Source organism: Aythya ferina (genome assembly GCF_964211825.1).
Source record: "Aythya ferina genome assembly, chromosome: 10".
In the NCBI taxonomy this organism is placed as follows: Eukaryota; Metazoa; Chordata; class Aves; order Anseriformes; family Anatidae; genus Aythya; species Aythya ferina.
Window position 1 is genome coordinate 741394 of NC_140306.1, and position 15839 is coordinate 757232.

At 53.6% G+C, this 15839-nt stretch overlaps 2 protein-coding genes across 2 annotated transcripts in view; one reads left to right on the forward strand and one right to left on the reverse strand.

Annotated features, from left to right (window-relative positions):
• Positions 1 to 809: 809 nt before the first annotated feature.
• On the reverse strand, positions 810 to 6229 carry CAV3 (caveolin 3). The gene is made up of 2 exons (XM_084530524.1): positions 5804 to 6229; positions 810 to 2721 (listed from the first exon to the last, which is right to left on the reverse strand). Exons 1-2 carry the CDS (start codon positions 6158 to 6160, stop codon positions 2380 to 2382), a joined length of 699 nt encoding a protein of 232 aa, XP_084386650.1. The 5' UTR covers positions 6161 to 6229; the 3' UTR covers positions 810 to 2379.
• SSUH2 (ssu-2 homolog) overlaps positions 3681 to 15839 on the forward strand; it is a 30097-nt gene continuing 17938 nt past the window's right edge. Inside the window, exons 1-2 of the mRNA XM_084530523.1 lie at positions 3681 to 3758; positions 4355 to 4589. The gene's annotated coding sequence lies outside the window, so the exon portion shown is untranslated. The remainder of the gene's footprint in view (positions 3759 to 4354; positions 4590 to 15839) is intronic.

The window sequence follows — 15839 nt, forward strand, 5'->3', positions numbered from 1 at the left end:
CCTGGGCTCTGCAGGCTGGAGCAGCTCAGGGTGGGCTCTGTCCGGGTGGCTGGGAGGGAGCACTGAGGACAGACGCTCCCACCCTCGCTTGGATTGCTTCTCCTGTGGGCACCTGCAGGGATGGCATGCAGAAGTGAGGCCTGTGTGCACTCAGGGGTAACCTGAATTGGCCTTACGTGTTGGGAATGAGTGTGAAAAATGCATTTATCTATGTATTAGCTTTATTTTTTCACTGTCACTAACAGGTACATTTTCACCTTTTATATTCTGGCATTCCTTTGATTTTTTTCTCGTAGCTTCAAGTGACTATGACCCGGCACATTCAGTCCCAGCACACTTCACAGACTGGTTTAAATCGTTATGAAAACAAACAGAGTTTTTCCTCCTATGTTCATCCCCTTTCCCTTTGAGAGTCACTACCTCCTGCACGGAACAAGAAGGGGACCCTGATGTGCTCGGGCTCTTTTGAGAGCACAGGGGCTCGTTCGCACTCGCTCCTCTTTTGTTCTGTGCCCCCGCACCCTGGGATGTCCCCGGAGGGTGCCTCAGCTCTGCCTGCCCACCGCAGGGCACAGTTCGCCCCGGGGCTGCCTTCACTCTGTCAGGATAAGCTAGAGGCTTGTCACAGAAAGGGACACTGGCCATGGGGCTGACACACGCTTCAAGAGGGTCAGAGGGAGATAGAGGCGCTGATGGCAGAGTCGTGTGCTCCCTGCGCAGGGAGCCTGGAGACCACCGTGGTGGGGAGCCTGGAGGGGGCTGGTTCAGGATGTGAACTGCTAGGACAGCACCAACAAAATTAAACCGACTGTAATTCCAACATTGCTTTTTATTACTTTTATTCCTTCAAAAAGCTTTAAAAAATGCTTGTGACAAAGTGTTATTGGAAACATTATTTTTTTCCCTACAAACATTTAACTATCTTTTTTCTTGTGTGTACCTCTATCCGTCTCGAGGCCTGGTGTTGCTGAGCGTCAGTGCTACGTCGCTGTGGGATAACGAAGGCCCACAGTCCCAAGTCACTGGAGGAGCACCAACAGAAAATCTGGCTCTTCCTAGCCCTTGGCATAGCACTAGCAGAGACTTCGGCTTCAAGTACTTGTTGGAAGCCAAGGAAAAAAAGCACATGAATACAACTGAGAATAATAAGTGAACAATGAGACCTCCTGGGCCCTGATTCAGCAAAGCACTTAAGGACAGAGCCAACAAAGCGCCTCACAGTTAAAACACAGCTCTGCGGAGCACGGGCCAAACAAACTGACTGACAGCCCAGGGGAGGAAACGGCCCCGAACTGCACCTTTCCCCTGTCCCCCTCTTCAGGAGCACCGCGTTGCCCCCAGGAGGCTGGGCCCCGGCCAGACACGGTCTCGTGTCCCCCACATGCCCCCCAGGAGCGCTGGCAGCCCTGGGGCACGGTGTGTGACAAACGCCCTTCCGTGGGCTGCTGTCACCCGTGCCTTCCACGAGCATCCAGCCCTGGTGCTGCGCACGGCCGGGTCCCCTCCTCGGGGGGCTGTGGGATCCGTCTGCTCCCTCTGCTCCCCATGGTGAGCCCACTGCCTGCTCCGTAGGTGCTGTCTGTCTGCGGGGAGCACCCACACGGCTGCCCCATGCTTGGTGCTCCCCAGGGTGTCCTGCCCGCAGGCCCAGCGCTGCCCTGTAATTCTGCAGTGAGCGCCAAACTGCCACCAGTGGCTGTGCAGCTGTCGGCAGCCCAAGCCCTTCACGTCTTCTCAGGAGGCAGACACAGCATTTCATACACTAATCAATCTGCTTTTTGAAGCTCTGCTGAAATGGGAACACACAGGGAAAAAGAGTTTTTTTTTTTTTTTCACTATTCTATCCATAAGCCTTTTGTGCAGCCTGATTTAATACAGAAGCTTTCACAACAACAATTATTTGCGGCAAATAATTCATATGCGAGTGTTTTTCTCAGGGTTATGCTGGAGGATGGAGACGGAGCAGGCAGGGCTGTGAGGGGCAGCTGGCGGCATGCTGGCGGCTCTGCTGCTCCCTCCCTGCTCTGCAGCTGCAGGTGGTGGCCCAGGGCCATGGTCCAGGAGATGCGGCAGTCCAGGAGGTGCTGAGGTCTGGGGGACGCTGAGGTCCAGAAGATGCTGAGGTCTGGGGGATGTTGTGGTCTGGGGGATGCTGCGGTCCTTCCTGCAGGAGCAGGGCATGACGCCAGGTTCTGCCACCACTGCTGTCTTTAGGATGGATCGAGGGGCAGCTCGGTGTGCCTCCTTCTTGGGGGAGAGTCCCGAGAGCCAGCTGTGCCGCAGGCTCCTGCGTGCTGTGCAGGTCCCCCAGGTGAGGTGGCAGCGTGACCGAGGCGGGCACACCACAAGCAGCACGATGGCTGGGGCAGCTCTCAAGCTCTAGGTTTCCTTCCGCAGAGCAACTCTGATGTTGCTGCAGATCTTGGAGAGCGCCTCGAAGAGCGGGTCGCAGAAGGTGTGGATGCAGAGGGAGTAGATGCGGCTGACACACTGGATCTCGATCAGGTAGCTCTTGATGCAGGGCACCACCGCCCAGATGTGGCAGAAGGAGATGAGGGCAAAGAGGAAGCCCCAGACCACGGCCAGGGGGATTCCCAGGATGGCAGAAAGCAGGCGGTAGCACCAGTACTTGCTGACGGTGAAGGTGGTGTAGCTGGTTTTCCAGACACCGTCAAAGCTGTACGTTCCCACTGGCTCAGCTATCACGTCTTCAAAATCCACCTGGGAGCAGAGAAGAGGCAGCGGGTGAGCACAGACTGCAGTGGGGGAGCAGGGAGCTGCTGCCACGTGGGGGGAGCCCAGAGGGGGCAGCGGGGTCGCAGCCCCGGAGCAGGGACAGACCCCGGTGCATCTGGATGCCGTGCCCAGGTCTGAGGGAGATGGGGCAGGGCCAGCAGCACTCACGCTGTGCACCACGCTCACAGGTGCTGGGGCCGGCCACGAGTGCTCCGAAGCGGTGATGTGCGTGGATGTGTTTACTCTGGAGGAAGCCAGAGCCCGTTCCTACCCTTTTTTAGCATTCAGGCATGGGCTGCCTGCTCGGCAGGAAGGTGGTTTGCGCTAATAAAACCCCAACAGTCCTCTTGATTTATGGTTTACTTATTTATATATTCGGAGGCAAGGTACTCAATTCAGCTTGTTTGCATTCTGCCTGAAGAGAGAGAGACATCAGCTTGGCCATGCCCTTACAGGGATATGGTGTTATATGCATGCGTTGGGAGTGTCCCTGCATTACAAATATTCTTAAAAGCCTCTGAACTATGCACAGAGATCTCGTTGTGATGTAACTCATTTTTAGGGAATGCATGAGCCAAGCTATTTGTCTTGAAAAAAGCGTGACCTTTCATTGGTGAGGCTAATGTGTCTGTTTATACCTGTCTGTCAAACTGCAACATCCCTTCTGGTTTTGGAAGCACTTTGATCGTAAAATCATTCGCTATCATCTTTAATTTCCTGGGATTGGCAAGAGATGCTGGGCAAATATTGACATGGATTAGGAATTAACAGCCAGGCTGGTGGGTGCTGGTGAGCAGCATCGACTGCCCGGCTGGGCTGGCAATGAATGACAGATCTCAGCTGCCTGACTGCCTGATTAGCTAATCAGGGGATCAATTAATGAAGGGAGCAGCAGCTTATAAGGGAGGAGTCTCTTCTCCTCTGCTTTTTTTCTTCCAGTGTGTCAGAAGGGGCTCTGAGGAGAGATGGGGCAGAGAGGCTGAACTGTGAACTGAGCCTGGGCTCTGCCCCGGTGCCTTCAGGTGGTAGCACCTGTGGGTGCTGCCTGTGTGCTCCATGGCTGTGTCCAGGGAAGGGCTTTAAGAGCTCTGCCAAGCGCACTTGGCTGCTGCCCCTCTTGTAGCTGTGCTGGGGTCTCCAGCTCCTGCTGGTGCACCTCAGCGAGCAGATATGGCTCTATGGCAGGGTGAACCTTGCTGCCTGCAAGTTAGGCATTGGAATGGGCTGCCGAGGGAAGTGGCCGAGTCACCATCCCTGGAGGTCTTTAAAAGATGTTTAGATGTAGAGCTCAGTGATATGGTTTAGTGGAGGACTGGTTAGTGTTAGGTCAGAGGTTGGACTCGGTGATCTTGGAGGTCTCTTCCAACCTAGATGAGTGATTCTGAGTCTGCTTTCCTGCCCTGGCCTGCCTCTGTACCTGTGGAGATTTAAGGAAGGGCATTTAAAGGCCCTTAAGTCTTTAAGGGCAGGGTATTTTCCAGTTTGCTGCTGCTCGCTGCAGAGGCTTTGCCCCTCTGAGCTGCTGCAGAGGGAGGCAGGCGAGTGGCAGTGCCCGGGGGCAAGGGCCTGGCGGTTCTGCCTCTCCCTGCCCAGCCTTATCTTTGGTGCTATTTTTAAGGTTGGAAGAATGTGAGGTAGCTGGACTGAGCACTCTGAAAGCTTCCAAAGCTGAGGAAGTATTGTGGTCATGTAAGCTGGTGAGCTTCAAAATCCTCTTGGGGGTTTTGGAGCTGTGGCAGAAAAAGGCAGGGGAAGGGGTAGGTTGGAGAATAGTGTGAGGGGGTTAGGGAGGGCCTGCCGTGCCCTGACAGGGCCTGCCTGGGGCAGCTGGTGGCATTGCAAGCAGTGAGCAGGTAGGTCTGACGGGGCATTGCTTGGCACTTGGCAATGAGCTGTGCTGGAGCCTGTCAATGTGGCGTGGGCAGCGTGGCTGATGGCAGGGCAGCTGCCCCTGGCCTGGTGCCATCCCCCCGGCTCGCTGTGACAAGGCCCTGCCCTGGGCCCCCTTCTCCAGGCTTTGCTTCTGGGGTGCCCTTTCCCAAAGCCGTGGTCCCATGGCCCGGTGTAAGCAGAGGCAGCACTGGGGGTGGCACAGATGTGGGCACACACTGTGTGGGGCCGCAGGGACCGAGCCGCCGGCAGCTGTCGCGGGCACGTCTCGCCCTGCCGGAAGGTGCCCATCTATGGCTGGCACTGCCCCAGCTCATCTGGGACACTTTAATTTGGCCATGCCCACGGTTTTAGCTGTAATAGAAAGCATTTTAATGCACAAATGCAGGCTTGCATTTCAGCAGTGCGATCAAGGTCACGACTTGCTCAAAGCCTTTGTGAGCAGGCTCGGTGTCTTGTCACTCCTGGTGTCATTCACTTTGATCTCTCAAACAGTTTTAACAAAACCCTTCCCTCTCCGCCCGTCCTCCTTTGGGCCAAACTTATCTTTGGCATAATTCTAACAAATCTTATTACACGACTGACAGAGCAGTCAAGTTTCAGTGGTCAGCATTAAGGAAAGCGATTCCCTTTTCAGGGATGTGCTACTCCTTTTGATCAAAAACAGGCGAGGAGGCTCGCTGCACCCTCATGCTGCCACCCAGGAGAAACAGTCTTCCAAAGAGGACAATACATGTCTAAGTGCTCTGGTACTCAGGTTGTCAACTCTTGATCATAAGTAGCTTTTTTTCCAGGGTTCACTTTAAATCAGTGATATAGGCTGAGCCTGCTTTATTTTTGGCTTTCCACTTGCTGTCACAAATGAGGGTGTCTCTATAATTTTCAAGCTGCAGCCCATGGAGTTGCACAGCATATACAAAGGATCAGGGATATTGCATTAACTGGAGCTGTGCACCCCACAGGGGTGTCCAGCCAGCATCCAAATGGCCCTGGCAGCGCAGGGTGGGGGTCCTGCAGCAAGCGACCTCGCTGCCACCCGAGGTGCTGCCTCCTCTTGAGGCACGTGCACCAGTGGCTTAAAGCCAGAGCTGAAGTCAGACCAGATGCAGGATGAAGATACCCATATACTTGTTGCAATAAGGAAGATGCTTCTCAAAAATAGCGCTTAAAGCCATACCTTCACAACGTCTTCATTTATCCGCTTCGGGTCTCTGTTCACCAGGTCGATCTCCTTGGTGTGTTGGTCCTTGATGATGATCCTCTCGTCCAGCTCGCTCTGCTCCTCTGCCATAGCTCCTCCGCCGCCAGGCTGGCACCCGTCGGGTGAAAAGCAGTGAAATTGGGGCTCTACAGGGGGAGGGCCCGGGGGAGGGCAGGGTGCGGAGGCGCTGCAGCAGCTGCCCTGCAGCCCCCGCGTGCCCCTGGCTGTGCTCCAGGCTAAAATTAATGTCGCGCCGCCCCGAGCAGCCCTTAAAGGGGCTTTGCTGGGGAGAGCCCCAGCAGTGTCACTGGTCGGGGGGGGGGGGTCACACATGCTGGGGGCTGGTGGCCCCCCAGTTGCTCCTGTGGTGACCCTCAATGCTGTAAGGGTGGCCCTGGGGGTGGGTTGCCTTAGCCTGGCCTTGCAGGTGGGATTTTCTCCTTGCTTGGGAGAAATAATGCTCACGTGGGAGCAAAAGGCCTTGGGAGCCTGAGAGAAGCACTTGTTTATGAGGAAACGGGTGTTGTGTTAATCTGTAACTGAAGGAACTTTGGGAGACAGGAGTGCTGCCTATAAATACCACCTGAAGAAGCCCTGGTCCCTGTGGGAGCCCAGGAGAAGCCTTGTGGTAACCCCTGAATTCCTTCTGGTGTGGCCCGTCCATGCAGAGGGACCTGAGGAAGCCAGCGGGCTGACCCACAGACCTCTAATGGTCGGGGATCTCCTGCATGGGCACCGTGCCACTCAGCGTGCTGAAGAAGTTTCTTTTATCTCGTGCCATTCTGATAATCCTCATCAATCTCTTCAGTGCTCTGCTTTGATGACTGTAGGTTTGTTTTAAACTAACGGCTTTGTGAAAAAACACCCACACGGCTTCTGCGAAATCAGTTGTTTGTAAACACTTTAATTCCAGGGAACACCGAGCTCCTCTGCCATCAGTTTTGCACCCTGTGCTGTGGCGGGTGGCTGTGCAGGTGGGTGCACCCATGGTGAGAAGCTGGGGGGCGACCTTCTGGCAGAGCACAGGGTGTCACGAGGGTGCTGGCAGCTCTGGGACCGAAGCAGGGCTGCGAGGACAGGGCCGGTGCCTGGGGAGGGCTGTGGGTATCTCGCTGTGCAGACCACGGCGGTGTGCTGTAGGATGTGATGGGAGAAGCTGCTGCAGCAGGACCTGGGGATCGCACACCTATGTGCTGGGGCTCCCTGGGCTGCCCAGTGCCCCAAACACAGCCCTGGGCCTGGATGCTGAGGGCAGCTGCAGGTATGTAAAGGTTCATCGGAGCTTGGGCTGGATGTCAGCTGCTCCTGTGTTGAAAAACAGATTTAAATGTTTGTGAGATGCAAGTCTCTGAGCTGTTTTATTGAGCCCTGTTTCTTTACCTTCTGTTTCATGGCTCAGCGAGGTGCTGGGTGCAGGCAGCCTGATGTAACCTCGTGTGGGGGCAGCTCCAGCGTCCTGAGCACAGCAGGCTCTCAGGCACTGGCTATTAGGCCAGAACTGCTCTGTCACAGTTGACTTCCTCTCTGATGAGGTTTTGTGCCACCTCTGCTGCCGTGGCTGAGCTTTTACCAAAGCCGAACTTCAGGACAGACGGTGAGGGTATTTTCACAAAACAAACTGCTTTCCCCTTTCTCTGGGCTGAAGGAACACGCTGCCAGGGTGTGCGGAGGCGATGAGCTGGGCAGCAGCCATCTCCCGGCACAGCAATGCTGCCTTGGCCGGGACCCAGTGCCGAATTTAGGAGGTGCAGCTGCTGCGGGTGGAGGGGCTTTGCCCTGCACACCCGGGGGCTCTGCACCGCCGAGGATGGGCTGGGGCCGGCGGTGGGGCGCAGCTCCTGCCCTGAGCCCCGTGTCCTGCCCTGTGCCCCGGGTGCCCGGCGGCGTGAGTCACGCGCTGGTTTTGGCTGGGGCCCGGCCGCTCCTCGGCTGCCTGCACGCAGGCACGCGGCTCTGGTGTCTCGGGCGTGGGAGGAGGAACATGTGAACCCGGGCGGTGTTAGCGTGCAGCTAGGAGGAAGCTGTCTCAGGTGGCAATGGGAGAGTACTCTGTCTCACCACACAGGTTATAAATAAATCTGAGTACTTTGGGAGTGGGTCACCACATAAAAGCTTCTGGTGCCCAAAGTCTGCAGTGGGCTAACAGTAATGTCGGTTTGTTGCTAATTAGCAGGAACCACAAACTTAATTGCTGAGTGTAGGCAGTAAAGCAATGTATGTTTTAGCAAATATTTGATCCCTAGTGGATGGATGTAGATAAGATGTGCTGAAAGAACTTGAAGGCTTTCCTGCACCAGCCTGCCCAGGCTCCAGGCAAGCTGAGGGCACAGTGCTTGCAATACGTCTGGCTGGCTCTGGGAGGGCTTCGGGCTCCTGCCAAGGTCTGTGCTGCTGCGTCTGGGTGCCCGTGGATGCTCTGGGCACAGCTGCCCCCAGCACAGTGGCGTGGGATCAGTCTGGATGTGAGACTCCACTGTTGGAGCTTAGTTGAATAATAGGGCTTACCTATGGGGTTGCTTCTTGTTCCCTGCTTGACAGACCTTCTCCAGCACGGGTGCTGTGAAATGCTGGGTTTACCTCCGAGTCTTTGGGGTATGGTTCCCTTTGCTTTTCTATGCATCTCTGGTGCTATAGCTGGGTGTCTGCAGGCACCTGATGGAGCTGCAGCCCAGCCGCACTGAAATTCAAACTTTTCCTTTTGGGAATGTTTGTTAGAAAGCCTTGTGACAGGTTTCTCTCTGCAGAAACAGTGACCATTGTCCCCCAGATTAGCCCTGCACTTGGTCTGAAGGAGAGTATTTCTTTTTCTAAACAAATTATCAAAGCCTAAGCTGGTTTGTGGGCTGGTAGGACTGGTGCTGTGAATTTAGAAGCCTTCCAGAGGTCAGAAAAATAATCTGCTGCTTAGAGCCAGCAAGTAAAATGTATTTCTCTAGAGCAGAGAAGAATAAAGCAGAAATAAAGCTGGCTCGTATGAAATCAAAGCTCATATGAAAATAAATAGATGAATTTCAGTGAGCAGTGAAAGAAGAAATTGGGAGCTTTTGCTGTCAAGTCCTCGGAGAGCATGCGGTATGTTGTAGGAGAGAGGAAAGCCAGATACAAAGTGGTGCTGGTAAATTAGCCCTTTGGTTAAAGCAGGAGGGAAGATTCAGTGAATCAGTCTTCACCTTAGGGCTTTTCATCCTTCAGCTCAGCCTGGTGTGTGTAGCAGGGAAGCCAGTGGATGAATCTGTTCTGAGCAAGTGGGAAGCATTGCCAGATGGGATTGAGCACAAGGGCTTGCTCCTGTTTTCAGTGCTTGGAGCAGAGTTCTCCTTTCATCTTTTTTTTAATGACCAAAACAAAAGCTACCTTTCATGTCTCCTTCCCACATGCATCCTTTAGCCCCTCTCTGCTGCAGCTGAAAGCTCAGGTTTAGTGATTCATTCCTTAGTGGTGCTTCTCCCTGAAAACATGAGCCTGAGAGTGGTAGTGATGTGTGAGCCTCTCTGGTTTCTCTTGTATGTTGCCACCATGCTGCTTTAACTCAGAAGCAAGAGGCTGGGTTTCCTCTGGTGGCAGACAAACGTGAGCGCAGTCTGGGTTGCACTGGGGATGCCTTTCTCTTGCTTGGGTGCAAAAAGCCTGCACACCTGGCCCATGGATCTGCCAACACCTGCTCCTCTCTTCGTCCTCCTTCCTTGGCTTGGAAGAGAACCAGAATGAAGTGTGGGAGATGACCTTGCCATGTGAGGATTGCTGCACCTTGTTTCGTGTGCAGAAATTTATTACTGAAGCCAACATATTGGATCAAAATGCACAGCAGGAACAAAAGCTTCAGGTAAGAAACAATTTAATGCATATTTTACGGTCAACTTGAGAACGCTTTAGGGAGTTGTGTGTCCTTCCAAGTGAGAAAATGATAGGGACAGGCCTCAGTCTGCCTTGCTTTTCCCTTCTGTTGCTGGGTCTCCCCTCAGGGGGCTGTGAGGCACAGCGCCCCTTCATCGTAAGCAGCACCTTGCCCCCTTCTTGCCTGCATCTCCTCTCCTGTTAGCACGGAGCAGGAATCCAGCCTTGCTGGAGCTGCTGGTGTCAGAGCCCTCTGGTGAGAGACCTGGAGGTGCTCTGGAGCCCAGCTCCTGGCTGGGGACCTCGTGGGTTGGGCTGCTGCCTGCTGCTCAGCACGCTGGTGAGATGCTTTGGGTAGGGACTTGATGGTATTATTATTTCAGAGACAGCTGAAGTTAAGTAGCTTGTAAACAAAAGTTAGAGCAGGAGCTCTGTCACGTCTAATATCAATTACAATTACATTTCACTGAGGTGGAAGTACAGAGCAACATTCATTTATCATTCAAGTCATCTTAGTTTGTTTCAATTCAAAGCAGATTGCCCTTTAGAAGAGAAAGAAAAGCCTATGAATATCAAATTCGTGCCCTCGTGGGTACACAAACACCTAGTCTTTCTGCATTCTTGTCTGTGCTGCAAATGCTCGTGCAGCAGACCAAACTTCTCGGTGGCACAGCGGTGGGGGTGAGCTGTCCTGGTGGAGGAGCTGTGTCACCCATAGTATAGCCCCACGGCACAGAGTGGGGAGGAAGGCTTGGCTATGTCACACACACAGTATTGTTCCTTCTCTGTGAAGTGAGAAGGAGCTGCCTGACCCCGGTGTGTCCCGTGCAGAGCTCGGCCTTGGTGGGGGAGCTCTGCCTCAGGAACTGGGGTGCCAGGTGGGCCAGTGCCCTGACCGCCAAAACCCTTTCACTCCTGAGCACTTGGCTTCAAATGAAGCCATCACCTATCCTATTTCTGTGCAATGGCGGGCTAGAGAAGGGAAAGCACTGTAGAAATATGATCTGCTATCAGCAATTCTTCCTTCCCTCCTGAACTTGAGATCCCACGGTGCCCCCCTTCTCCACTGCGGGCCCGGGGGCTGTCTGGGAGCAGCCCCACCAGGCTGTGTTTACAGCTTGTCCTAGTCTCAGCTCTTTTCTCTCTCACACCAGCACTCTAAATTCCTTTGGATTTTCATTTTAAAATAGCTTGGCTTGGCTTTGCCTTATCAAGCAAGTCTTGTCTTGATTTATCACTTGTGACATACCCGGCTGGGTAGTCTTATGATCAGATTTAACCAGTTTGTGTGCTGCCGATTAGAACTAGGGTCCAAAATTGCCTTTGGCTATTACTTATACTGGTGTATAAGGTTTTATTGTTTCCTTTTTTCTTTAATCAGAAAGCATTTAGCTGTAGAAAAATGCTTGCCCTTCCAGCAAAGAGATGCATTGCTGCAATCTGTAAGCTCGGGGGTCAGGTAATGAGGGAGGACAGTGTTGGTGTGCAGAAGATTGCAGTCACTGATGAGGCGGCTGTTTTGCATCAAGCTGTGATGAAAGCAACAGGAAACTGGGCAGTTAAAGCTGGCTGGTGAGAACATGACCCGAAACAGGGGCTCTACAACACAGCTTTAAGGTGAGAATAAAATGAGCATGCCTGGGCTGAGCCATCACACTGGGGCTCACTTGGGCTCAGCCCGAGCTCCAAAGCCTGTTCTGTGGGGGCACACACCCCCGTGGCAATGCATGGGCACCTGCAGCATTTGTGAACGTGCTGGGATGCAGCGTGGGCTGGGGAGCCAGCTGGGCAAGATGGGCAGCACCAACGGCGTGCAGTGCCCTGCTACTTTTTCCCTGAATTTTTAGGACTGGGTAACTTTGCTGTCTGGATCTCCTGTATCGTTTAGCTTTGTGTGCAGCACCTATTGCCAAAACGATGTGAACCTCAACCAAAGCTGCAGTTGTTCAAACAAGCAAACACTTTCCTGACAGACTGGGGCAGCCGTTCCTGCAGGAGCTCACTGACAGCTGGCGCGAAGCAGCGCTCAGGGGCCGCTTCCCCCAGCAAGGCCAAGTCAAATTCAGATTCCCAGCTCTGCCAGTTTGAGTGGGAAGAGCCCTCCATGAGCAGCGGGGAGCTGGGGCTGGTACCACCCGGTTCATCAGGCTCGATGTGATGGTGGTGGCCGGCTCCTGTTTGGGGTGGCCCCAGGCTCCTTCCTCATTCCACAGCCCTGTATTCTCTTTGGCGCAGAGAGCCCTGTTGTGCTGGAAGGACAGACCCTAAATGCACCTCTGGCTCTGCTCCTTCATGGGTATGAGCCCCTAAATAACTGGAGGACTGCAGTGACTGCCTTGGGTGTGAGGGGAGGCTGGGAGAACAGACCTGGAGTGCTTCTTGTGGCCTCTCCTGGGTATAGCAAACCTGCTGCTCGAAAAGGAAGGTCTTATAGATGATTCTAGGACTCCAGTTTCCTCCCAGGCTGACATTCTTTTGGCAACAAAGAATAGATTTGAGAGGGAGGAGACCAAGCATTTTGTCCTCCTTGTCCAAGTGAGATTGGGGCAATTCCCAGCAGTATGATGAGGTGAGCAGGCTGCGGGGTGTCTGGCTCATCCAGGCGTGTTGCTCTAGCCATGCTGGTGCCTGTAGTGTCTGGAAAGCCCCTTGCTTCTCCAGTAGGAACAGCTGACATCTCCTCTTCCCAGTCCGGGAGGTTTTATGGTGCTCTCTTGTGTGCACATGGGTGCTGTGGAGGGACAGCGTGGTCCAAAGACCAGGGCTCAGAAGCCCAGTCCTTCTTTGACAGAACCTAGGCTAAGTTGGGCTCTGTATGAATAAAACACTACACGAATTGTAGTGCACAAGGCAGCCAAAACTGAAATGCCAACCTGAAAAGCAGGGCACGTTACCTCTCATAAATAAGAGACGCTGCTCTCTGGATGATGTCAGTGCAGAGATGCGCAGGGCGATGCTGGCGGTGTTGATCGATATTGCTTGGCTGTGGCATGTCCGAGAGGCTCTTAATGCCTACAAATAAAACCATCCTCTCAAGCCCTGGAAGGGGGGTTAGTCTCTTAATAACAGTGCAGAATATAGAAGCCTATTTCTAGCACTGGGAGCTGTGCACGTGAAAGGCTTCAGCTGCTCCTCCCTGTTCTGTTCTTGTCCTCACAGCATTTCAGCATTGTCGCTGCTTCCCCGGGCAGTGCCTGTCTCAGTGCTGGGGTGGACGTGGGCTCCTGCCTCTGAGGTTTAAGTTGCTGCCACTTGCGCTGTGAAACTTAGCATCTTCTGCCAGGCAGTGATGGTCAGGACTGCAGCAGGAGAGAGCCAGGCGTACACCTCATCCCAGTGCAAGGCAGACACATCTCAGAGTTCCAATATAGTTCATGATTTTCAGTTTGATTTACTGCTTGGGAAGATGGGTTTTGGAGTGGAAATGAAAACTCGGTGGTTATTGCTAGAGCCTGATGTCAGTTATGTTCTAATTTCTGCCCTTGATAAATGATAGCACTGTAAGTATTTTCTTCCCAGCCTGTCGTTTCATCCATCAGCCCACATGTGATGTGTGCCCTTGCAACCTGCCCGTGGTCTTGCAGTCGACACAATAACGCCGGCGTGCTCCGGGCCGTGCGAGCGGAGGTTGGTGCCTGGTGGGAGCTCCGGAGGAGGGCAGAGGTGGTTTGGTGGAGGCGGGTGCTGCTCTGGCCGTGCTGAGCTCCCCATCCCTGGGGGAGCAGCAGAGCCCTGCTTGTGGCTGCCCTGTCCATGCCAGCAGCTCCTCGTCTCCACACACCTCGGCCACAGGCTGGCGTGGGAGCCGTGCAGCGTGGGCACTCGGAGAGGGTTCTGTGCCAAAAATACTGATGGGCTATTTGTTGAATTACCCTTTTACAGCATTGCTGTGCCAGCCTGCCTGGAGACCGAGGGGAGCTGCGTGGGGACAGGCAGGAGCTCATTGTCCTGCGGGTGCTGCTGGGGTTGTGGGGCAGTGGGCAAAGCCTGTGGGGTGAGCACCTCGCTGTGGGGAGAGCTGGGATGCTGCTGGTGCTGCCTCCTCCAGCTCTGCTTTAATTTCACAGAATTTCCTGGAGACCTCCTCCGCATCTCGGTCTGCTGAGTAGAGGGTAGGTTGTGGGGCCAGGCTGGGTACCAGGCACCTCCCTCCTCTGCAGCCCCTGTCAATACAAAGCACGTTTCCTCTGGGAGGTACCAAATCACACAGAGGAAGCATTATCTCTGTATTTTCAGCAAAATCTCAGTTATTGAAAACAAAATAATCCACATGTCTTGAACAAATATTATGACATTTCATTATTCACACTAAGCGTGATAAGTGAGTTGTTTTAGGGACTGTGGTACATGATTTATTTAGTTTGGATGGGGGTATAAATTCAGTCTTTGGAGGAAGCACTGTAACTCTGTAGGAATGCAGATGCTCTCATGCCCACTGGAGCATAGCCAGTACCTCGTACCTAATTTGTATTGTTTTAGTGTAAACAGGGCACACGAGGCCCTTCGGAACTTACAGAAACCAGGTGATTTTGCCAATGCCTGTTTAAGAAGAGCTGCACAGTGAAAGATGGGTATCAGATCTTCAAGTGGAGAATCATAGGATGGTTTGGGTTGGAAGGGACCTTAAAGCCCACCCAGTTCCAACCCCTGCCATGGGCAGGGACCCTTCCCACCAGAGTGGGTTGCCCAAAGCCTGGCCTTGAACACCTCCCGGCGTGGGGCACCCACAGCTGCTCTGGGCAACCTGTGCCAGGACCTCACCTTATAGCGAAGAATTTCTTCCGAATATCTAATCTAAACCTACCCTATTTCAGGTTCTTTCAAGCTGCCCCCTGCTGTGGTGAGGGGCTCAGCTGGGATGGGGCACGTGGTGCCTGGTGGGGCCAGGTCTCGTGCAGGAGTCCTTGTGGTCTGAACTGCGGGTACTGGAGGTGGCTGGGGACCTGACTGGCTTGTAGCTACTGGAGCAGTTGCTTCTTCTATGACTTATTTTTCTGTCTGAGTTTTAATTTTTGCTTCAGAGTCCACGACTCTCTTCTAGGCCTCCGTGATGGATAGCTGCTCTACAAACCAAGCTGCGCTCTATTAAAAGGAACATTTTAGCTGCAAGACAAGATGGTGAAGGCTGGAAGAGCTGTCAGATTTTTTCTTGTCTTTAAGTATCCAAGAGCCAAATCCCATGACGTGCTGCACCCTGTATCTGCCACGGCTAAGGCTACTGGCTGTCAGCAGCTCCAGCGGGGGCTGGCGGTGCCACCAACCCATGAGTGTGCTTAATGCTGGAGCTTTCCAGGGGTTAACACAGGGCTATTTGCATTTTTATGGGTGTTGGCTGTCCAGGGCTATTTATGACAGCAGAACTGAATTAATATTCATAGACTTTCCCCTGACTATATGATATAAATCGTGAATGGTTGTGACAGTGTGCCCTTGTTCAAACCACGGTATGGCTGTTGCTTGGACTTAGCTGGATGATATTTGTGCACAAATTTAACCTTTCTTGACAGAGTTCTGGGACAAATGGGAGCTGTGCCATAGCCTTCAGCAGGGCAGGAGCGAGTCTGGTGGTCACAGGATGATGTAGGAAAAGCCGGGCTGGGTGCTGGTGCAGGGCAGAACCTCCTGCAGCCACGTAAGCCCTCAGTGAATGTGCTGGTAACTGGGGTGACCCAACAGCTACAGGGCAGCTGGGCTATGGGGTTGTGTCAATGGACAGGAGAATTGGGGCTATCAGCCCCAGTCCTGGACCTGAGCAGCCTTCCAGCTGTCACAGAGGCTTTGCTGAATCCATTTAGGCCTGAAGGACACTAATACAGACATTTGTGCTGTTTCCTACAGAAAAGTGTGTTCAAGCACATGCTAACTCTCCAGCCAGCCCACCAGGGTCCTGGAGCAGCTGGGGCACCTGAATGTTTCGGGGTGATGAGGATGAGGAGACGTCTGCCCTGACCTCGGGCTGCACCTCAGGGAGACGTGGTGCCCCGGTGGCCTTGTCTGAGCCCAAGGAGGGAGGGGAGTGCTTGCAGGTGCTGAAGGAAAAATGCTGAGCGAGCCACGCTGAAGCTGAGTGAAAAGACGGGCAAAAAGAGAGCAGAAGAATCCCCAACAGTCTGGATGGAATAAAAAGTGGAAGAGGGTCTAACAAGCTCCCAGCTGTGTTGAGAATCAAAAGGGATTG

What these genes read in the sequence shown, in the direction of transcription:
- CAV3 (XM_084530524.1), bottom strand. Translation starts at nt 6,160, where the DNA reads ATGTGTGACCCCCCCCCCCCGACCAGTGACACTGCTGGGGCTCTCCCC. An exon ending in TAAATGAAGACGTTGTGAAG is followed by an intron (nt 2,722 to 5,803) that starts GTATGGCTTTAA and finishes CTCTGCTCCCAG; the next exon opens with GTGGATTTTGAAGACGTGAT.